General features: G+C 45.0%; 1 protein-coding gene across 1 annotated transcript in view; it reads left to right on the forward strand.

The window, feature by feature from the left end:
- Window positions 1–2,706: 2,706 nt before the first annotated feature.
- The window catches only part of LOC143837329 (IgGFc-binding protein-like), a 31,785-nt gene continuing 10,167 nt past the window's right edge, over window positions 2,707–24,324 (forward strand). The window contains exons 1-5 of the mRNA XM_077337011.1: window positions 2,707–2,866; window positions 5,349–5,402; window positions 8,814–10,049; window positions 11,316–11,929; window positions 21,282–21,846. Coding sequence (XP_077193126.1) covers window positions 5,351–5,402; window positions 8,814–10,049; window positions 11,316–11,929; window positions 21,282–21,846 — 2,467 coding nt within the window. The 5' untranslated portion in view covers window positions 2,707–2,866; window positions 5,349–5,350. The remainder of the gene's footprint in view (window positions 2,867–5,348; window positions 5,403–8,813; window positions 10,050–11,315; window positions 11,930–21,281; window positions 21,847–24,324) is intronic.

Genomic DNA, 24,324 nt, shown 5'->3' on the forward strand with positions numbered 1-24,324 from the left:
ATTCTATGATTCTATTCTAACTACCATCACACTTACTCAGTCGCCTTTATAGTCCACCTTTCTCACAGGGGCAGAAAGCAACTTCCATAGACTGAGCCAATGCAATCAAGAAAACGATGTTCAATAAGCAGTGCATTAGGACTGCCGACATTTGGAACCAACAAAAAAGAAGGGAAACATACTGACCGAGCAGGAATATCAGGGCTCTCTCAGCCTTACCTCCCTCACAGGGTGTCTGTTGTGGGGAGACGAAAGGGTGAGCTGCTTTGAGACTCCTTCGGGTAGAGAAAAGCGGTATATAAGAACCAACTCTTCAGTAAGATCAGGGCTCTCTCAGCCTTACCTCCCTCACAGGGTGTCTGTTGTGGGGAAAGGAAAGGGAAGGCGAATGTAAGCCACTTTGAGACTCCTTCAGGTAGAGAAAAGCAGCATATAAATACCAACTCTTCTTTTTCTTGTTCTTCTTCTTTGGGGAGGGGAGAAATTTGACGTTTCTGCATTTCAACTAAGTAAACCTAGCATTTTGCTTGCTAGGCTCTTCACAATAAGTTTTACATCCCAATGTATCCCCTACAGCATGCCACACGCATGAATGTTGCAGTCATCAAAAGCACTGTCATCTCCTCTAAATGGAGCCTGAAACGGCTCCATCCCATGTTAAGATGAATTGCAGAAGCCCTGACGTTGTGACAGAAGTACAAAAAAGGTATTTTTTTTAAGTTCTATCAAACATAGAAGAACTTTCTTTTTGCACTCACACTTTCCTGTTCCCCACAAACACATCCCTGCGAAGTGGGCACGGCTGAGAGAGCCCTGAGAAGAACTGCTCTGAGAGAACTGTGACTAGCCCAAGGCCACCTCGCTGGCTGCATGTGGAGGAGGACTGAGGAATCAAACCTGGTTCTCGCCCTTAGCCACTACATCACACTAGCTCTCAACTTAGAGCTAAGTGTAATATTAAATGGCACCAAGTCCATTAATCACACTAAACCTTTTCTGAAACACCAGCAATTTTCAATTATAATCTAAGTAGATAATAATTTCATGCTGTCAAATTGCAGCTGACTTCTGGCAACCCCTCATGGGGATTGCAGGGCAAGAGAGGAACAGGATAGGTTACATTGCCTTCCACTGCAGAGTCTTCCTTGATGACTTCCTTTCCATGTACCATCCGGGGCCAATGCTGTTTAGATTTCAAGCTCTGAGAAGCTCAGAGCTTGTCTGGGATACTCAACCTGCTAAACTTTAAGCAAGGGGAAACCCAATTGTGGAGCATGCCATGCTTTGTAAAGCTACTTTAGACACCGAGAGGGTATGCCAAGCAGAGTTATGTTCTAATACAATTCACTTCAATTAACTTAGAAGGGAATAGCCCTGCTTATGATGACATGGTACATGAGCAGATGCATCTTCTGCTGGGATTTTCTTGAAAGAACTTCTCTTGATTACTGATGGCCAGAAGTTGCTTCATTGGAAAGGTGATCTTTTGCTTAAATGATGGCCAATGAATGAGAATGGGATTTGCTGGGAAATTTCTTTGGTTGATTCTGCACCATTGGCGCCACTCCAGGCTGCTGGCAGTGTGTTGCTGGTGATCTGCATGCTCCATAGTGTGCTGTGTCCCCATATATGTCAGTGCCAGATCCTCTCCGGCAATGAAATATGTCCCCCTGGGAAACACAGTGGTGGAAGGAAGGTTCTGCCATGCAGGGTTGTGGGGATTGTTAAAAATATTGCTGGAAGGTAGGCCTGGTGGCGACATCATGTGGACACAAGGATTAGCCCCAGGTCCATACTGACGCTGCCCTGGGCTTTTCTGCCCGTGCGGAATCGGCCTTTGTGTGACAGAAGTTGTAGATATATTCCCCCAACAGATGCATGTAGTCCCCAAAATGAACATCCAATGTACTGGAAAATCTATTGACTTCTTGCTAGCCATGCCATCGACAGTTGCTGCAACATCTTCAACCTAAGTTGTTAGCAGGAGAGGAGAGAGGGAGAGGACTGAGCCAGAGAAGAATTCAGGTCTGAAAAGCTTGCCTTACTAGCAAAAACAAGCATTATTCTAAGCACAGCACATATGAATCTATGGACATCATGTCTGTAGTCACATCCATTTCAGGGGGGTACGCTAGAAGATGTGTTCCACATCAAAAAAGAGTTCGCGGGTGGACATTGCCTTGGCCTGAGCACTGGGGGACTGGAAAAGATCTGAGGTTGTTGGTACTTTAGCAGATTGCTTTACTGGACTCCAAGGCCCCCAAGGTATGAGGGATGCTTGCACAGTTCCCCCTATCCTGCTGTTTGTTGACTACTGCTGTAGAACATTTTTGTTGCCTGTGGGTCTAAAATCCACAATTTTCAATTTATACATGATTTTTGAGGGTCTTCTCATACATAGAACTGTTGAATGTCTCATTTAATCTTGTGTACGGATTATGTTATTGCAAGTGATCAGTGAACTATATTCGTGACCTCCAGTTCTGCTTCAGAAATTAAAATTGCAGCAAGTTCCCAGGACCACCAGGGAGATAAAAAATATTCTTGGATCCTAGCTTAACAGGCGGTAACGGGGCTTTCCCTGAACCACCCCTCACAGCCTCTAGGGCCAAAGGCCTCTAAAGACCATGAGCTTCTGCCCAGAGCTTTTGACAGGCTGGCTTTATACTTCCTATTCTTTGGCTCTTAGGTTTGCTTGTTCCATGTACCTTTGTGTCTTGTGGATTGATGCAATTTCCTGGTGAGTTCCGCAGAACTTAGGATTTGGCTCCTGTCCACTATAAAAGTGAATGAGTAACAGAGAGAGCTACGGAGAGCCGGGCAGAACCCTTCCTCACGTTGTCAAGTTGGGACTGGGCTACCAAAGGTAAGACCCTTCACCTGGATTATTGCCTTCCAGAGCTATTCAGCTATGCCTGCTGAACCCAAATCAGGTCATATGTGCCTTGAGCCAAGCCACCATCTACCTAAACTCTATTTCATGATCAGAGATCTTGCAAATATTCCCTGCAGCTGAAAGCAAACCTGATAATTCTTTAGCTGTGATTTCTGTCCCTTTTGCTTTGCGAGGACTATGCCCTCCTTCCTTTCCCCGTTTCTCACCTCAGCTCCTTTGCCCTGTTTGTCCCAAGCGTGTCAGGACTTCTTCCCAAACCAATATATCAGAAACCAGCAGTGGAATCCTATGCAATATTACTCCAGTCTAAAACTACTGATTTCAATCGTCTTAGATTGGAGTGACACTGCCTAGGATTGCACTGTCGCCTAGCTAAGCAGCAGCAGAGTTTGGTCTATCTGCTTCTCAAGGATTCTATGATGCAGGGTTCCAGTTAGTTTTTAGGTGCAATAGATTGAAATCAAAAGCCATAGACTTAAATCTTTACAACCCTCAATATCCTCTAGCATGCAAGGAAAGCCATTCTCCCACATCATCCTCTGCGCTCAGCATCTCCAATGAGGCTCCGCTTCAATCGCCCCAGCTTCATATCTGAGTATGAGAAAGAATCGAGCTTTCCGTATGATGGGATTTACTACTCAGAATGGCACGCTGAAATTTAAGAAAGGCGATAAAAACCTTTCTTTTTAGAATGGCTTTGGAGATGAGTGGGTGTCGTGTTTATGGCGGTTATATTTTTGCCATGGTATTCCAGCTTCATGACTTAATGTATTTATTTGAGATGGCATGTTATGATTTCCTTATGCTACGGCCTGCTTTATTGCGTGTTTTGTGATTTTTATGAAAGATTTCTATTTGGACAAGAAAAGATGCACACCGATTTTTATTGGGGGGGGGGCGCATATAAAATAACAAGGGAGCTGCAATTGGTTTGCCAGTGACTTTGCTTTTTGTGAAATGTATGTGAATGAAGCTGCCTCGAACAGAGTCAGACCTTTGTGATGTTAAGGTCAGCATTGCCTGCTTTGACTGGGAGCAGCCTAATACATATTACATGGCGGGCTTTCACACCAGCACCACTTTCTGGCCTTTTATGCATAGGTGTTTCCCCTCACTTTCACCATGCATATCTGCTGGGTTTTCTTTGTCATTCTGCAATGATCTTCTTCCCTTCAGGGCTCAGTTTACTTTCTGGTTTTCTGAGTGTGCTTTTGTGCCAATTTCTCCCTTGTTTTGCTCCCAAGTTGAAGGTAATTAAAAACTGTGTGCCTGTACTGTGTCCTTCTTGGGTGCTGGCCCTTCTCCCCCTGCTCCATGCTCAAATTTGAGATATAGCAGGATGAAGCGGGTAAAGAGTAGCAGACTTTCATCTCAAGGGCCAGGTCTGATCCCCCTCCCCCAACTCCTCCATGTGCTGGGTGGCCAAACTCCAGGTGGAGATCTTCAGGAATAGCAACTGATTTCCAGACACCAGTTCCTCTAAGCAAAGGAAGAAAGAAGGAGGAGGAAGAGAAGGAAGGAAGGAAGCAAGCAAAGAAAGAAAGAGGGAGGAAAAAGAAACTAAGGAAGGATAGAAGGGAGTAAGGAAGGAGCGAGAGAAGGGGAAGGAAGGAAGGAAGAATGAAAGAAAGGAAGGAGAAGGAAGGAAGAAGGAAGACAGAAGGAAAAAAGAAGGAAGACAAGTAAAAAAGGAAGGGAGAGAGGAAGGAAAAAAGAAGGAAGACAAGTAAAAAAGGAAGAGAGAGAGGAAGGAAGGAAAAAAGGAAGGAAGGAAAAGGAATGAAGATGAAGGAAGGAAGAAGGGAAAGAGGAAAGAAAGGAAGGACAGAAGGAAGAGAGAAAGGGGGCACGTGGAGAAGCGCCCAAAGGCTGTCCTGTCCCATATCAGACTGGTGGGCAACCTTTTCTCCATCTTCCATGGCCCTCTTTCTCAGGGAGTAGGGGGCTATGTGGAGGAGCGCCAACTGGACTCCTCCCGCCCCCTACTCCCAGGATCTCATATAGTCATAAAGGCTGTGCTCAGTTCCCTGGGGCTTCCTCCCTCCTAGCCACCCCACTCCCTGGCCCATTTTATCTTTGGGAAGTGGGCCAGCAGAAGGGGTTGTCTCTTCTTCCAGCAGGGAGGAGGAGGTGGGTGGGGCAAACCCACGTTGGCCCTCCATGAAAGAGTGGACACCTCTGAGGGCCAATCAGAGTGTCAGTTGTCTGTCATGCAACCTGAACTTTTATGGTTAAACTTTAAATTGTTCAGTATCACACTCTCCTTGTAATATCCCACCCTCCATTTTTTAGGGTTTCTAAGTCAGCCTGATGCATTTACACTCCAGTGCCTCCAATGAAGTGAGCTCTGGCTCACATATGCTAGAATAAATTTTGGTCCTCTTGAAAGGGCCCATGGCTTCCTGTTTCATTTTACTTCTCACCCTGGCTTCCTCAACTTCCTGTTTTGTAGTCATGGCGATGCAGAAGGCCCTGCTCCTCTTGGCTGGTTTGGCGCTGATGAGCGGTGAGTAAACTTTCGATTCCTCTTTTGCTTTCCAGACAAGCATCCAATACGCTTGTGGCTTCACACTTCCCTGCTGGGAAATCTCCCCACATTCTTCCCACTCGCCAAAAGATAATCCTCGATGTGAGCTCCAAGTGAGCTCCCTCCTTTTGATAGTTGTCTAAACGTTTGCCTTGTCTTATTCCAGATAGTCTTGAAAGAAATAGATTAAAATTTCTACATGAATGAGCAAAGAATGTAATGCATGCAGTTAACAACAAGGACCAAAGTGAGATATTTCTATTGCAATACAATAAAAAAAAGAAACATAACAACCCTGGATTTCAAAAGCAATGCATTCGCTCTATGGTTTCTTTCCCCATATTTGATTATCCTGAAAACCAATACGAGTGTTCCTCTCTTCCTCCACGGCCATTCTACTTGGGAGCTGGGAAATGTCTTGGTTTAATCACTGAGAATTTCGCAAACGTTGTGTCATCTTTAGCATTTGCGATTTCGCAATTGCAGGTTGCACTGATGCCCCTCGAACCACTGCTTTGAGAGGGTTTTTACACACTCCTAAGCGGACCAACATTTCTGGGACAAAGGGAGCCCATAGCCTGAAAGCTCATAAACTGAAACTCTTGTCCTACTGGACTGGAATCCAGTGAGGCTGAGAGACCGAGTGATCTGCTCGGTCAGAACAGTTTTATCAGTGCTGTGGAGAGCCCAAGGTCACCCAGCTGGTTGCATGTGGGGGAGCGCAGAACCGAACCTGGCATGCCAGATTAGAAGTCTGCACTCCTAACCACTACACCAAACTGGCTCAAACTGGGACAAACCCTGGCTGGCTACTTCCGTGGAATGTCCTATGAGACAGTTTTGGCTTAATGGTATATTATTTATTCATTCATGTCCTTGAAGAAGAAATTGGCAGCATCTCATTTAATGCCACTTCCATCCTCTTGGGTACTGGATAGGACTTTTCAGTTTCAGGAAATGCGTGTTGCATATATAGTCCTTCTTTTAATGGGATTTTCCCTAGGCTTTACTGCATTGTTTCCTAATTTCTTTAATTCAGATCTTGCCTTTCTTATGTCATACCTGATACTCTTCTTTCCCCATTGCATGGCTTTCTACATTTGTATTCCAGTCTTATTCCTACGCATATGATAAGCCTTCTACTATTCTTATTGCTACTAAATTTTGCCATCTTCCTTGAGTCTGGGGAAGGAGATCCCCCAGCTTGAACTCTGTTTTCCAGCTACCATTAGGAAGGCTGGGTGAGGAGTTAAAAAAAAAAATCTCACCGGCGTTTTGAGCATAATGACATCACTTCTGGCAGAGCTCCTGCCATCAAATCTGGCTTTCCCTCCAAAGTGACATCATCACTCATGCAATGCCCCCCCTCCTTGTTCCTGCCCCCAGCACTTGAATCAGCCTGGCAATCCTTCTTGAGCCTCAGTGAGAAAGCCAGACTATAAATAAAGCATATAAACTTGCTATGCACACCGAACTTTACATGTGTGTATGCTCCAAGAGTACCCAGCTTGCTGCTGGGGGGTAAACGGTCATGACTGGGGAAGGCACTGGCAAACCACCCCGTATTGAGTCTGCCATGAAAACGCTAGAGGGCGTCACCCCAAGGGTCAGACATCACTCGGTGCTTGCACAGGGGATACCTTTTATGCTCCAAGCTGTGTCAGGATGTGTGTGAAGGCACTCTCTCTGTGTTACTCAGTTTTTTTGGACAGTGTGCTAATGGCATTGCTCAATACTTTGCAATCAAATACAGACAAATGGAATGGCTTGTAGTGTCTACAATCAAAGAGAAAAAACCTATCTCTAGGCTGCTAACAATATTTTCAAAATAATACAGAATAAAGTCAAGTAAAAGGTCTCTTCGTTCTATGTTGCTTTATTGTAGTGTAGGATCCAACCTATATGTTCTGGGTATATCCCATTTTCAAAGGGTAGTTTTCCTCAGTGGTTGTCCTCTCACTTGTAAGTATAATGGTAATCCAAATAGATAATTCAACACCTCTATTAATTCTATTAAATCGTTTAAAGTAGCGGTCCCCAACCTTTCTCAGGTCAGGGACCGCCTCCGGAGCGAGGGAAGAGCCAACGGCCCGGGTGCTGCGAAAACGCGCACGCACAGTTGCCGCGCATGCGTGTTTGCGCCACCAGGTGGCGTTAACGCGCATGCGCGGCAACTGCGTGTGCACGTTTTCACCACTAGGGGGCGCTAATGCGCATGTGTGGCAACAGCGCGCATGCGTGTTTGCGTCACCGCCATGCCAGCAGCTGTGCCTGCCTCTTCCCTTCCTTCTTGCTGCCGGCGGGGGGAGGCAGGTGTGGCTGCCGGCGGCCCAGTACCATGGCCTTTGCGGCCCGCCACCGGGCCGCTGACCGGGGGTTGATGACCCCTGGTTTAAAGTATACACCAGCCTTTGGCTCTGCACTGTAGGGATGCTAGTAATCCAACTGCTCCAATACTTTGCCATAGCAACATAAATATGAACTAGTATATGAAATGTTTCATATGAAGGAAAGACTGACCAAGATATCCAAAGGCTTCATTTCATTCTCCATAATCAAAGACTTTTCAACCCTGAAATATCCCAGCATACCCCAGAGGTGTCTGCCCAACTCAAGTAAGCAGCTATTTCATTAACCAATGCCTGGCTCATCTTTCCCCTTCTTTGCACAATCAAGAAAGATAAGGTAAAGGTATCCCCTTGGGGTCATGTCTGACCCTTGGGGTGACGCCCTCCAGTGTTTTCATGGCAGACTCAATACGGGGTGGTTTGCCAGTGCCTTCCCCAGTCATTACTGTTTACCCCCCAGCAACCTGGGTCCCCATTTTACCAACCTCGGAAGGATGGAAGGCTGAGTCAACCTTGAGCTGGCTGCTGGGATTGCCCAGCCTCATGGGCAAAGCTTTCAGACTGCATGTCTGCTGCCTTACCTCTTTGCGCCACAAGGGGCTCACTCAAGAAAGATACTCCAGTCATTAATTTATGCTCCATCCATCTCAGGTGCTATCTTGACTCACCCACACTTTTGTGTCAATGCAGATGTGGCTCACTTTGGCTGAATTAAAATATGATTTTAATTCGCTGGCAGGGGGCTCCTGGGAATTGTAGTCCATGGACATCTGGAGGGCTGCAGTTTGACTACCCCTGCTCTAGAGGGCGCCACCCCAAGGGTCAGACATGACTCAGTGCTTGCACAGGGGATACCTTTACCTTTATAAATACTCAGAGGGAAGATGGGAAATGATATCTCTTTCATAACCTTGATATTTGTTCTGCTTCTTTAGCGGGTCTAATGATTTTGGAGATTATTGCCGCATAGGGTTGTCATGTTGGAAGCAACTTGAAAGCACGTAACAGACACGCATTCTTTCTTTTTTTATTTTGGTCTCAGGTTATTGCAGAGCAGGATTCTATGGCCGAGAATTCGTCACCGCTCTCATGGAAAATTATGATGCTAAACCTTCCCCTACATCAGCCTTCCAGCTGTTCATCACTGCCGGCCATAATTCCACCAGAGTCAATGTGAAAATGAACAAATCTCCCTACCGGAAAAGCTATTCACTTGAAAGGGGGGAAACGGTCCCCGTGGAGATCCCGGGATCTGCCGAAATGAGAGGCAGCATCACATCCGATCACTCCATCCTCATTCAAGCAGAAAGCGACATTTCTGTCGTCTTGGTGTACAGAAAGCAATATTCGGTGGGAACCATGACGGTGTTCCCAGCCCAAGAGCTTGGCACTTTATATTACGTGGTCACCCCATCCGGGAGCAAATCCACAAGATACCTAAAAGAATTTGCAGTCGTAGGCGGGCAAGTTCCTACCACCGTTGACATTTATTTGAAAGCAGATGTTACGTTCAACGGGCAGCTGCATCCTGCAGACAGCATCCTCCGCGTTCCCCTCGAGCCTCTGCAGGCCATCCAGCTTCAAAGCGTCGGCGATCTGTCGGGGACCATGGTCCGATCGGTGGAGCCCGTGGCGGTCTTGAGTGGGCACGCCTGCGTTCAGAAAAACGCCTACTGTGATCACGTTGTCGAACAGCTCTTGCCAGTCTCTAGCTGGGGGACGTCGTTCATTGTCCCCCCCATCTTCCAAACCGATTCGGACATCGCCTACGTCGTCGCAGCCCAAAACACTCATATTGAGTATCATCAAGGGACTCAAAAAAGATCTCAGGACATGCTGTCTGGGGAAGTCGTGCAGCTCGAGATCCGATACCCTCGGGCCCTTTATATCTCTGCCAGTGCCGGAATCCAAGTCCTCTTCTTCTTCACTGGGGTCAAGAGTAGAACAAAGGACCTTGACCCGTTCCTTATCAACATCCCTGCCATAACAAGCTATGGCCAAGCCTATCACATTGAAGGGACAAACAACTTTGAGAACAGCGTTGTTCTCATTGCAAAAAGATCGGAAACGTCCAGCATTATGAGAGATAAGCAGCCAGTCCATGGCATTCAGTGGAGACCAGTTCCTGGCACGCTGTACTCATGGGGTACATACGACTTGGAATCCGGAGCCCGGTCTCTGTCCTTAGAACATCCCGAAACTCCCTTTGGTGTCTTGGTCTTCGGTGGCAGAGAGTACGAAGGCTACGGTTTCGCTCCCCCGCCTCTGTCCTCATCTGGTAATTATTTCCGCTTGGTTTAAAACAGGGGTAGTCAAACTGCAGCCCTCCAGATGTCCATGGACTACAATTCCCATGAGCCCCTTCTAGTGTTCACTGGCAGGGGCTCATGGGAATTGCAGTCCATAGACATCTGGAGGGCCGCAGTTTGACTACCAGTGGTTTAAATAGACAGTTACCTTTGTTCCTAGCATCTGGACCCCATTCCTTCCACTGAGGTTGGATATACTATACTGTTATAATGTTTAAGGTATGTTTTGGCCTTGTTGGGAGGCAGATATGTGCTAGTGCTAGATGGATGGTTATAACTCAGCATTGAATGTTCCTCCTCATTTGTGAGACTGCACATATAGTTAAGGATCTGAAAGCTGTGCTTCCTTTATGGGAAACTACACCTGCCTGACAATTGAAGGTGGCCTCTAGCAATGCTGTTTTGTCACCAGGTGTCTCTGTTTGGTCAGGGCCCCTCCCAGTCCCCCTCTGGTTACTGTTGGCTCCAAATCTGGGTCACTGTGCTGGTAAGAGGAAGTCACGCTCCCTCAAATGCTGCTCCAGAGGAGATGGGGGTATCCCAAGACACCTTTGGGGGAGCACAAGGAGAAAGCGGGTGATACTTTGTATAAAGATGGCATAAAATATTGTAATTAATTAAAGTTTAAATGAGATTTTTTTTTTAGACTTATCGAATTCGATGGAGGGGTAGTCAAACTGCGGCCCTCCAGATGTCCATGGACTACAATTCCCAGGAGCCCCTGCCAGCATTCACCAGCGAATGCTGGCAAGGGCTCCTGGGAATTGTAGTCCATGGACATCTGGAAGGCCGCAGTTTGACTACCCCTGGATTAGAGGGTGTAACTCTGCTTGGGATTGCACTGTCTGCTTTTAGATAGAAATTGTAAATGACCATTCCAGATAAGAATTTAGTGTGGGAATGAAGATATCTTGAAGGGCTTAAGTCAGTGGTTTTCAACCTTCCTAATGCCGCGACCCTTTAATACAGTTCCTCATGTGACCCCCAACCATAAAATTATGCAAGTGTTCTTTCATAGAAATTAAACCAAAACTGGCCAATGGCGAACGCTCTATCTTGATCTACCCAACAAGGCTGTTGTGCAGATGCCCCCCCTTGGCCAAGCTACTTGCCCTGCCGCTACCCCTGTGAAAGGGTCATTTGACCCCCAAAGGGGTCCCGACCGCCAGGTGGATAACCACTGGCTTAAGTAGTTCAAAATACACCTGTGCTGTTTTGTTCATTGTTCCATTTAGAGCCTAAACCAACCTCAATGCCCTGCCCCGAGAACAGCCACTACGAGACGTGTGGAAATGGTTGCCCAGCTACCTGTTCTGACCGGATGGCTCCCCTCACCTGTGAGGATACCTGTGCAGACATCTGCCAGTGCAATGAGGGCTACGTCCGAGATGGTGATCAATGCGTCCCGATGGACACCTGCAACTGCATCCACAACGGCGTCAGCTACAGTCCAGGGCAGGAGTTCTGGGCGGATGAGGGCTGCCATTCCCGCTGCAAGTGTGACCCGAAGCTCGGCAGGGCTGTGTGCCTTAAGTCTTCCTGCAAGGCTGACCAGAAATGCACCATGGTCAACGGAGTCCGGGGCTGTCGTACTTCCCGATTTTTAACTTGCATAGGGAGTGGAGATCCTCACTACACCTCCTTTGACGGAAAGAAATTTGACTTCATGGGAACCTGCATTTATCAGATGGCGGGCATGTGCTCCCAAGACCCCACCCTCACCCCGTTTTTGGTCACGGTTCAGAATAACAACCGGGGCAGCAAGGCAGTGTCCTACACTAAAGTGGTGACTCTGGAGGTCTACAACATGAGCATCAGCCTGAGCCAGGAGTATCCGCGCAAGATTCAGGTACGAATATTGGGAAATGATAAAATCTGGCTATTTAACATTCTCTCTAGTGCTTGCTTTCTCCATCTGTGTGTGCATGCATGTAAGAGAGAGGTAACATTTGCTGCTTATTAGTTTTCCTTAACATTAAAAGACCCCTACCTAGCACGTTTTTCTGCTGTGCTTACGGAGATCTCAGGGCACCGTATATTTTAGTTCAGAAAGGTGCAACATCCTTTTCACGTTACAAAAACTCACAGGTCCTTTATCTTACAAGTTCAGTCTTTGTGCCAGAAACATTGGGAGCTATTTTGATCATCTTCCCCTCTTATACACACTTTATTTTAGAACACTAATGTTGAGTTCCTAGTTTTCTCTCCCTGTATCCTGTGGAATGTGACACTGGCTAACCTGGAATATTCAGAAGCTTTCAACCAATTAATCAAGCAGTCGATCAATCAGTCAATCAATCTGTCAACCAACCAACCAATCAATCAATCTTTATTTTACGGTTTCAGAAGCATTCAAACTTCTTAGGAAACAAATATGTCAGAAAATTTACTTGTCACCTGAGTGAGAAGGAACTGTTATCAATCTGTTCAGCTCTGAGAGAACAAGATCTTGGAGTACTTGTGAACTGTAAGCTAAATATGAGAAGAATGTGATGCAGCAGCAAAAAAAAGATGTGGTCTTGGGCTGTATCAACAGAGGCATTACTTTGAAATCGCAAGATGTCACGATCCTTTTGCATTGGTCAAACTGCACCTGGGGCAACGTGTACAGTTCTGGAGGCCTCACTTCAAGAAGGATGTAGACAAAATTGAGAGGGTGCAGAGGAGAACAATGAGGATGATCCAGGGCCTGGGGACCAAACCCTATGAGGAAAGGCTGAAGGACTTGGAAATGTTCAGCCTGGAGAAGAGGAGGCTGAGAAGGGACAGGATTGCTGTCGTTACAGATTTGGAGGAAGGCAGGGAACAGTTTTTGATAGCAACAGAGGATAGGACCCGCAGTATTGGATTTAAGCTATGGGTAGAACTGTACTTGCTAGATATCAGGAAAAATTTTCACAATCTGATTAGTTCAGCAATAGAATCAACTGTCTAAGGAGATGGTGAGCTCCCCCTCACTGGAGGTCTTCAAGAAGCGGCTGGACAGATACTTATCAAGGATGTTTTAGGCTGCTTTGAGCAGGGGGTTGGATTAGATCAGTGGTTCTCAACCTCGGGGGTCGGGACCCTTTGGGGGGGTCCCTTTCACAGGGGTTGCAGCAGGGCAAGCAGCTTGGCATGGGGGGGGGTTGCTGCCACTATTGCCGCTCCAAGATAGGCATGGTGGGACAAGAGGCAGAACTGAACTGAGAAGCCCCAGAAAAAAACCAATTTATAGACAATCATGAACCATGGATCTTCATGCCATTGGTCAGTTTCAGTTTAATGAACCCTTGCACAGTTTTATGGTTGGGGGTCACCACAACAGGAGGAACTGGATTAAAGGGTCCCAACATTAGGAAGGTAGAGAATCACTGAATCAGGTGCTTTGTATGGCCCCGTCCTACTCTACAATTCTATGAACAAGAAAAGATATTTTTGACGGAGCTTCGGAAGATGGCACTGTAGCAGACCATATCTTATGGTCTCTCAGACCTAACTGAGGGGCAGGGGCAGCAACTCCTGTCAGACTTGAGCGAGGTGCGCAAACCTTGCTCGTGGTCGCCCCGGGAGCCGGGAACGGCACCCAGAGGGTCCTACAGATCCGTGGAGAACAATTTCTCCGGATCTCCGCAGTTTGTGTCAGAGGCCCGGACAGTAGCCAGCCGTTAGCCAAAACTGAAAGTGAATCTTTAAGCTTGAGACGACCAGCTGTATGAAACTCTGCATCTCTCCTGCCGACTCTCTCCACCTCTCGACTGACAAAAGGAACGGAACGGAATCATTAGCATAAAGACTGTGAGTTTCTCTGTCTGCTCTATTACTTCAAAGCTAGGCATTAGCCCAACACCCCCTCCCCCCCCTCATCTAATCAATTTGCATGGAAATGCTCTTCACAGACGGGAGGGAAATTAGCGAAATTCACTGGGCAGAACAGAGAGAAGGAAAAGCTTAAATCCTTACCGACAGAGAAAGCGGCAGGGATTGTTTACAATTCACGGAGATCGCTTGGTTGATAACTACCAGGCTTCTCAACTCTCGCGAGACGCCTGTTTGGGATTTGCGGTGGATCTACGCAGTGGAGTTAACGAAGATTGCAATGGAGGAAGGACCCATTTTAGACGTCTAACCTGCGCCTGTCTGAGTGGATTATAATTTGCCGATTCTGCTTTTTTCTTTTTTTCCCCTCTCTCCTGGTGGCTTTTTATTTTTTCTTTTTTTTTGGGGGGGGGACATTTTCTATATACACTCCTATTGATATTTTTATAGCCCTGGCCCCCCCTCACCTTTTGTAACACTTTTTGGCTTTTGTTCTGAGACAAAGCTCCTGCTTATTTGTGGTTATTATTTCTACAACGGCTCTTCTTTTTTTTTAAAAAAAAAATTTCAACACCCCTCTACAAGTTATTTTTGGAGCTATAGCTGATTCTGGAAGGACATATCTTTCTATCCCCCCTTATCCCCCCCCCCCCTTTCCTCCTATGCTTCTTTGTTGTTTTGTTCTGTTATCTGCAGGATCTAAAGAGAGAGTCAGCCCCACCAACCAGGTTGGAAGAAATCAACAATCTAGACCTATTATATTGACATAAAAAATTAGTATTGCACAGATAATAGATTAACAGAGAGTGTGAATGTTCAGGTTGTTATTCTGTTAGAGTATTGGTTCAATGATTACTGTAAGGTGATAAAGCAAGCACCTAAAGTTGAAGAAGTAATAGCAACATATATTAATCTATAACTCTGTATTTAAAACTCTAATTACTGTACTGGCATTGTGAAAGCGGTCATAAAGTCAAACTATAGTGTTGGTTTTGAGCAAAACAAAACAAAAAAAAATTTTTTTTGATGACAGACAGATTAAGACCTCGCCCAAAGCAAATCAGATCCCCTAAATCAGAAGTCACTATAACCAATTTTTGGAAGAGGAAAAAGGAGATGGCTGAAGCAAGAAAGGAGGCAGAAGCAGAAAAAAAAAGAAACAGATTGGGGGAACAGAAGCAGAAGAGAAGGAAAGTGATATTGAAAACCTAACCAATGCACAGATGTACCGCCTATTATGTAAGGCTAATTCAGAAATACTAGAAGCAGTTAAAAAGGTTGATAAGGAGGTGCAAGACATTAAGAAAGAACTTTCAGACAGAATTGATGGTCTGGAGAAAGTAGTAGGCAAAAACATAAACCAGCTGGCAACACACCAAGCGAGAATCCAACGCGTGGAAGATAATCAGCAGGAGCGGGAAAAAGTAGCAGATGACAAGTTTGAAGTCCTGGAAGTAGAATCTAAAGCCAGGAACGTGAAATTTAAAGGCGTATCGGAAGAATTTGGGAAAACAGACCTGAGGAAGGAAATTACTGAAAGCCTTGAAGAGTACCTGGAGGAGGAAGAAATCCGGATTGACAAAGTATATAGAGTATACTCAAAGGCTGCCGTACGCAAGAAACAACCAAGAGATATTCTTGTAAGTTTTGATAGCAAAGTAGTAAGAAATAACTTGTTCCAAAAGCATCGGGAGACGCCATTGAAATTGGCAGGCCAAGAAATACAAATCTTTCAAGATCTGCCAGCAGACACACTACGGAAAAGAGCACAATTTCATTTTTTGAGACAGATCCTAATTGCCAAAGAGATAAGATACTTTTGGAGAATCCCATTCGCCCTGGAAGTGATATTACTATCGGGAAGAAAAACTATCCGAACGCTCCAACAGGCTCAAGAGCTTGCTGACAGCTTATCTCAAGGCACTTCAGGGGCAGGATCACCTAGGACCTCCCCAACAAGAGCGGAAACTACGCGTCGATTAGTTCAACTCTGTGACGATAGATCATCCTACCTAACACAAGCAACGGGAACACAAGCCACCCCTTCTCAAGCAGAACAAGGAGCAACCGCCCCAACACGGAAAAATGGAGAAGCTAAAGGTGCTATCCGTAAACGCTAATGGCTTGAATTCACCGGCCAAACGCACCAAATTCTTCAATCAACTGAAAAAATTGAGAGCAGATATCTACTGTATACAGGAAACACATGTGAGGAAAAAAAATCTAAATATATTGTCAACAAGAAAACTAGGAAGAGAATTTGCAGCCTCTGCCACAGTGAAAAAAAGAGGGGTGATTACTTACATTGCAAACCCCAACATTAAGGTTGAGCAGAAAATCCAAGATAATGACGGCCGATTTTTGACACTTGAAATACAACTACCAGATGGTCAGAAATATACATTGACAAACATATATGCTCCCAACAATGCGAAGGATAAGTTTTTTGAAGAATTCTTTCAGAAGCACACAGAAACTATTACTGAACAGTGGATCATAATCGGAGACTTTAATGCGGTAATGAACCCATTGCTGGACAAATCACATAACCGACAGGGAGCACATTTTCCGAAATCGGCCAAACGCAATATCCATCTCAATTCATTAATAGATCTCTGGAGAGAACTCCACCCCAAAAGCAAACAGTATACCTTCTATTCCTCTCGACACTCCTCATATTCCAGAATAGACCAATGCTGGTGCTCAAAATCGTTATTACCAAAAGTGACAAATATGGAAATTCTCCCCAACACCTTTGCAGATCACAACCCAATATGGGCAGAATTTTCCTTCTGCAGAGCTGGTATGCGAAGATGGAGAATGAATGAATACATCCTAGAAGACAAAGAGAATTTGAATCTGTGCGAAGCTGACTTAAAAGAATTTTTCAAACTTAACTGCACAAAAGAGATTCCATTATCCACGGTCTGGGATACGAGTAAAGCGTATATAAGAGGAAGATTGATAAGCCTGAACACCGCCAAAAGGAAAAAGAAAGAAAAAGAGCTGAACGAAATTGTCTGGTCAATCAGACAATTAGAAATCCAGCACCAAGCCCATCTGTCTAAGAAGACAGCCAAACAAATAACGCTCTTAAGACTAAAAAGAGATGCATTGGAAACCGAAGATATGAGGAAAAAACTGGATTGGATAAAACAAAAGAATTTTGAACATGCTGACAAACCTGGAAGATGGCTGGCATATAAACTAAAAAGAAATCATAACAAAAGTGTTATATCCAGCCTTAAATATGGAGACAACCACTTTCGTACAGATCAGGAAATACAACAATGTCTCTCAAACTTTTTCCAAAAGCTATACCAAACAGACGAAGAAACCATACCTGACAGCATGGAATATCTTGGAGGTACCCCATCCTTAACCTTCACAGATGAGCAACGAAAGATATTAAATCAGAGATTCTCAGCTCAGGAACTGGCCGAAGCGGTAACAGCTATGAAATTAAATAAGGCCCCAGGCCCAGATGGACTCTCCGCAACTTATTATAAGAAATTAAATCATATATTACTACCAGTCCTGACACAGATGGTGAATGAGGTAGTGGACAATTCTGGAAAATCACTCCCCAAATCGTGGCAGCAAGCGTCGATAACACTCATACATAAAGAAGGTATGGACTCACTATCACCAAATGCTTATAGACCAATATCACTACTTAATGTGGACTACAAAATTTTTGCAAAGGCTTTAGCAGAAAGACTGAAGAAATGCCTTAATGAAATCATCCATCCAGACCAAACAGGATTCATGCCCAAAAGGTACATGAAAAACAACGTCAGATTTGTCCTTAATGCAATGGAGGTGGTCCGCACTAAAGGAATTCAAGCGGCTTTTGTGTTTTTGGACGCTGAAAAAGCTTTTGACAAGGTGCAATGGAAGTTCCTACTGGCCACGCTTACCCAACTAAAATGTGGGGACAATTTTTGGAACCTAATCAAGCATGTATACTCAAAACAAGAGGCAAGAATCTTGGTTAATGGAATGTTAACTAAAGACCCTATTCAAATTGGGAAGGGAACTAGACAAGGATGCCCGCTATCCCCCCTACTATTTAACCTGGTATTGGAGTCACTAGCTCGTAAAATTCGAGCAAACGCAAAGCTCTCGGGACTTATGATTGCGGGAGAAGAATTTAAACTTAAAAGCTATGCTGATGATGTTGTTTGTGTATTAACCAATCCAAGCACCACTTTAGAATTGTTGTTTGAAGAGATAAACACCTTTGGGAAACACTCTGGATACAAGATAAATCTCTCTAAAACCAAGATTATGCTATTTGGCATATCAGACTTGAACATAGAGATAGTCAAAAGGGCACTAAGGTGTGAGATCAACCCTAAAAAGGTCAAATATCTAGGAGTACAAATTGGAAATCGCTCTGATACCTTGTTTGCTAACAACTACGGGGAGCTCTGGTCACAAATCCAACAGGACATTAAGAAGTGGAACAGCCTGAACCTTTCGTGGTCAGCAAGAATGGCCACAGTAAAAATGTCAATATTACCAAAATTTAACTTCCTCTTTCAAACTCTGCCAATAGATATTAATGACTCTGTGGTAAATAAATGGCAGTCTGAAATAAATAAGTTCATTTGGAACTATAAGAGGCCAAGAATTGCCTTTAGAATTCTACAAGATGACAAGAAGAGAGGGGGACAGGGCGTTCCAAATCTAAAATTATACCTACATGCGGCAACACTGACAGCAGTGGCAGACTGGATAATTGATCCAATGACAAGAGATTTGGTGTTGGAAAAGGCAGATAGTAAGCAAAGCTTCCATGAAATGCTCTGGCCCTCTTTGAAAACAAAAGGAAAGGAAAAACCCAAGGTCAGCTTTTGGACAAGATCCCTACTAAAGATCTGGAATAAATACAAAACAAGACTTTGCTCCTCATCATACTTACTGAAATCGCCAATAGAGGCGTATTTTTCCAGACAACAGCAAAGAAGAATAACATGCCCAATGTACAAGGACTTGTTAACGAGAACAGGTGAGCTCAAGAGTCTGCAAGAATTAAACAAAGAAGGATATGAGCTACGATGGATGGAGTATAACCAACTGAAAGCCAGACTAAAAACAGACTTTGAGATTCGAGTGGACAAAAACTCACCTCTTAGTGATTTTGAAAACATGTTATTGCTCAAAAAACCACACCTACAGGGCCAGATCTATAAACTTCTTTTGAAATACGAGACTGAGTCAGAACAAGTAAAGAATTGTATGATTAAATGGATGCAAAACCTGGGCTCCATAATTGGTATGGAGGAATGGGAGCGAGTTTGGACCAAAATTCCTAAACAAACTAACAGCCAAATTTTAAGGGAAAATTGGTATAAGATGTTTTATAGATGGTATATTACTCCAAAGGTCATTGCAAAAATCTCAGATAGGTTTGATAATAAATGTTGGAAATGTCATAAAGCAGTAGGTTCTTTTTATCACATGTGGTGGAATTGTGAAAAAGCAAAAAAGTATTGGGTTAAAATACATATGGTGTTACAGGAAATATTTAAAATGCGATACCCAATGAAGCCTGAATCTATGCTGCTAAGCTTCCACCCAAGTGCTTTACCTACTTCTTCTAGAATCTTCTTCTTCCATGCAACTACGGCGGCACGGTTGGTGTGGGCGAAGCACTGGAAGGCGACTGAGACTCCAACTATTTCTACATGGCTTGATAAATTAGCGGACTTAGCAAAAATGGCAAGACTCACCAACATGGTTAAGAAGAGATCTCCGAAAGAATATGATGAACAGTGGAGTGATTATTTGGACTTTCTTAAGAAAGACAGCAGTAACTGTTAGAGTAGGACCAATATGTAATGGGAACTGACTATATATCTCTTGAGATAATATCAGACTACATCAAGTATGATATACGTGTATTGATGACACTTATCAGCTGGTCGCTTTAAATGTGGTACAGAGGAAGGCAGCAGTCCTAGGTGAGCTGGTCAAAAGATAACATACCTAAGGAAATAGGTTGGAATAAGAAAGCAGGGACCTGAGAAAGTTAATAAATGGGGCATTCGGCCAGCTGAGGTCAACAGAAACAGTGGGAAAACAAAGCAAGGAGGAACCAAGAATCAAGCAAAATGGGGACAATCCTTGCATAAGGCTTGGGACCTAGAAAACTGTCCATCATTTTCAGGTAGGAAGTGGATAGGCTAAGAAGATTTGCAGAGCAATCATTACCATCCTTCTAAGTGAACGACATTTGTGTCCAGCGGCACCCTTAAGATCAACAAAGTTGACTTCTGGGTACAAGTTTTTGTGAGTCTGCACATTTTCTAAGTGCCAACGGTTGCATGGGCCAGGGCCTCATCCACCTATGGCAGGTGACCAAGTTAATAGTCAGTGTTCTGAAACCCTTTTCCTCCCCAGCCCCAGCATCTGACCAAGTTTGGCAGGTTAACGATAAGTAGTAAAAATACAGATGTGTTTTGCTGCCAAGTTGCAGGCCATTCACACTGACTCCTTAGGGCAGGGGTAGCCAAACTGCGGCCCTCCAGATGTCCATGGACTACAATTCCCATGAGCCCCTTCCAGAGAACGCTGGCAGGGGCTTATGGGAATTGTAGTCCATGGACATCTGGAGGGCCACAGTTTGACTACCCCTGCCTTAGGGCTTTCAAGGCAGGTAAGAGATGTTCAGAGGGGATTTGCCATTGCCTGCCTCTGTGTAGCTGTCCTTCACTTCCCTAGCGGTTTGCCGTTCAAGTATTAACCAGGGCTGACCCCTGTTTAGGTTCCTAGATCTGATGAGATTGGACAGGCCTCAGCTCTGCAGGTCAGAAGATGGGTTTTTAGCTCACTTCAAAACAAGAACTACAGGTTCTGGTAATTATCTTCAAGGCCATACGCGGTCAGGACCCAGTGTACCTGAGGGACCGCCTCCCTGCCTACGCCCTTCCAAAAGTATACGCTCTGCTGCCACCAACCGGCTAATGATCCCTGGCCCTAAATAATTCCACCTAGCCTCGACCAGGGCCAGAGCCTTCTTGGTCCTGGCTCCCACCTGGTGGAATGAGCTTCCGGAGAAGATCAGGGCCCTGACAGAGCTAAAACAGTTCCACAGGGCCTGCAAAAGGGAGCTCTTCCACCAGGCATTTGCTTGAGACCCGGCATAATCAACAACATCTGCAGGGCCCCTGCCCCTCCCTCCCTCCTAGAAATCCATCAATGCATTCTGCCCCTGGACCTCTTTGCACTGTTTGCACTGTTACAATTATCAGTTATTAGTATTAATGTTATGATTATTTATATGTTATGGATTGTTTCTTGTATTGTTTATACGTTTTATGTAAACCGCCCTGAGCCTGAAGGGTGGTATATAAATATAATAAATAAATTAACAGTTCCTTCTGCTTGTCTCCTAGGTCAACGGAGTCTTCGTGGACCTCCCTTTCTCCTATGAAAACAAGCTGAAGGTCTACATCAGCGGAGTCCATGGCTTCATCAAGACAGACTTTGACCTGAGAGTCAGCTTTGACTGGTACAGCTATGCCAGGGTCATCATGCCCAACACTTATGCCAATGCGGTCTGCGGGCTCTGTGGCAATGCCAATCAGGACCCCAGCGATGACTTTGCCATGAAGGATGGATCTCAGACGGCGGATGAAATCCAGTTTGCAGACAGCTGGAAAGTGAAGGACGTCCCCGGTTGCTCAGCAGGATGTACCAGTAACTGCCAAGTGTGCACGGAGGCCGATAAGCAACCCTACAAGAGTAACAAGTATTGCGGGGTCCTCATTCGAAAAGATGGGCCATTCAGCCAGTGCCATGAAGCCATTGACCCAATGTCCTTCTTTGATGACTGCGTCTTTGACACTTGTCTGTACAAGGGTCACCATGACACTCTCTGTAGCTCTATCAGTGCCTACATGACGGCCTGCCAAGCTCAGGGCATCCAGGTTGGGGCATGGAGATCAGCTTCCTTTTGCAGTAAGTGTTGTCTCCTATGATGTCCTTCTTAGAATCTAAGCTGGAAGAGATCCAAGTTTATACCAGGCTGGGGCTGCAGATACTGGGGGGGGGGGCAGTTGAGCTGTTTCCTCCTATTTCTTTGGCAGTCTCTTTAAACCATGGTAGTTTAAAGGGATTGCAGAAAATGTGGGGGGGATGACAACAACAGGTAAGAAGTGGGTTGCCGTCTCCCCAATCCACAAATGATTTCCGCAATCTTCCCAGTTGCCCAAAATATCTAGGATTTGTTTTGGTTTTCTCAAAAAAATCCCAAACTTGTGTGTGTGTTTATATGTTTATTTGTTTGTTTGTTTATTTAATAACACAACCCACCTTCCCTGAAGGGATGTCAAAATATACCTGGAAAATTCCAATAAAGTAAAATTTCAACCTTGCAAGATCCAAACTGGAGAGCCAGTTTGGTGTAGTGGTTAGGAGTGCGGACTTCTAATCTGGCATGCCGGGTTCGATTCTGCACTCCCCCACATGCAACCAGCTGGGTGACCTTGGGCTCGCCACGGCACTGATAAAGCTCTTCTGACTGAGCAGTAATATCAGGGCTCTCTCAGCCTCACCTACCCCACAGGGTGTCTGTTGTGGGAAGAGGAAAGGGAAGGTGATTGTAAGCCTCTTTGAGCCTCCTCCGGGTAGAGAAAAGTGGCATATAAGAACCAACTCTTCTTCTTCTTCAAATGCACACCCCCTAGAGGACACCTCTAAATTAGCTCATAATCTTTCACAGGTGATAATATCACAAGCCACAAAGGCCACCGTGAGGTCAGAAACTCTATGTCATTGCCAGAATGTATAAAGTTAGTGACTGGTCCTAAAGCCCACTTGTTCTTTGACTATGACGCTCTCTCAATCTGCATATGTTTTGCATTTCTGTTGGAAGGGTGGGAGGTCCTGCCTTCCTTCATGCCTCCCCCTTTTTTGGGTCTGAGCATGTGCAATAACACACCATAACACCATAATGCAATTAAAAAATAACACCCTGCATCCCTTGATTCCTGTGGCACTCAAATCATCCAAACAACAGGGAGAAATCTGAGGATTTACTAACCACGGAGCAAACTGGGATTGCCTTCGGATCTACACCATAAGAGCCATATTTTTGTGCAAAAGACTTGCTGTTCTGCAGAGCTTTATGAGTGCTGCAGCAGCATTTTTCATGACTGCAGACCCAGTCTGTGATTCTTATATTCTTATATTTTCATGGCAAACCACCCTGTATTGAGTCTGCCAAGAAAACGCTAGAGGGTGTTACCCCAAGGGTCAGACATGACTCGGTGCTTGCACAGGGGATACCTTTACCTTTATGTGCACTTAAGAATAAACATTTGTGTTTTATTCTAAGTGTAATTTCTCTCTCTCAGTCTAACCAGTCCCAAAGCTTACAGCACAGGTCCTGACATAAAGCTCACTTGTTATGCTGAGCAGGATAAATGGGCAGTAACTAGAGGGGTGAGATTTGTCCCCTGCTGCTTTTCTCTCCCCAAAGGAGTCTCAAAGCGGCTTTCATTTGCCTTCCCTTTCTTCTCCCCTGTGAGAGAGCCCTGATATTCCTGCACAGTCAGAACAGCTTTATCAGTGTTGTGGCGAGCCCAAGGTCACCCAGCTGGTTGCATATGGGGGAGCGCAGCATCAAATCCAGTTTGCCAGATTAATAGTCTGCACTTCTAACCACTACACCAAACTGGGATGATAATGGCCAGACCCCAATCAGTGGGGGATCAGGCAGCAACAGAGTTGTGAGTTTCCTGCATTCTGCAGGGGGTTGGACTAGATGACCCTGGAGATCCCTTCCAGCTCTATGATTCTATGATTCTCTATGATTCTAAGAGTTGTAAAAAGTGTGGCCAGCACTGTTACAGACCACTCCAGTTTCCCTTCTACCAGCTCTGGAGGAATCATCATTCCTTGGAGCTTTCCCTAGCTTTAACTGGCCAATTAACCTCTGCTGTTGTAACTAAGAGAAGATTTCCTGAGTCAGTTTTGTGTGGAGAACCTATGGTCAGTTCAGCAGCATGAAGTGCTCAAGAATAAGTCTCCCAAGAGTTGGCAGGAACTACAGAAAACAGCATGGGAGCGTCTGCCTGAAATGCTGCTGAAGCAATACCCCAAAAGAGAGATTTTCTTCAGATCCAGCTGCCTGAATCAATTGGAGTCAGAGTGTCCTTTGAGCGTCTTTCGGTTTTGATTTAATTAACATTTTTAATCTTCTTCTTCTTTTTTTGACCTTGCAATCCAGGAGGAATGGTTCTGGTATTATTTAGCCTGTATGGATTGAACTGGGATATTACTTGTTGTTTGGGCTCATGATAAAACAAAGGTTTTGAGGTGAATTTCATTATTGGGACACTTGACAGAAAAACATTTGCTCCGTGTGGCGGTAGCTTCCCCCCCATATTCGTTGCTCCAGGCGCTTCGCCATTGTTAAAAAGAGCCTTCTTCTAC

The sequence above is a fragment of the Paroedura picta genome, chromosome 5, assembly GCF_049243985.1.
Source record: "Paroedura picta isolate Pp20150507F chromosome 5, Ppicta_v3.0, whole genome shotgun sequence".
In the NCBI taxonomy this organism is placed as follows: Eukaryota; Metazoa; Chordata; class Lepidosauria; order Squamata; family Gekkonidae; genus Paroedura; species Paroedura picta.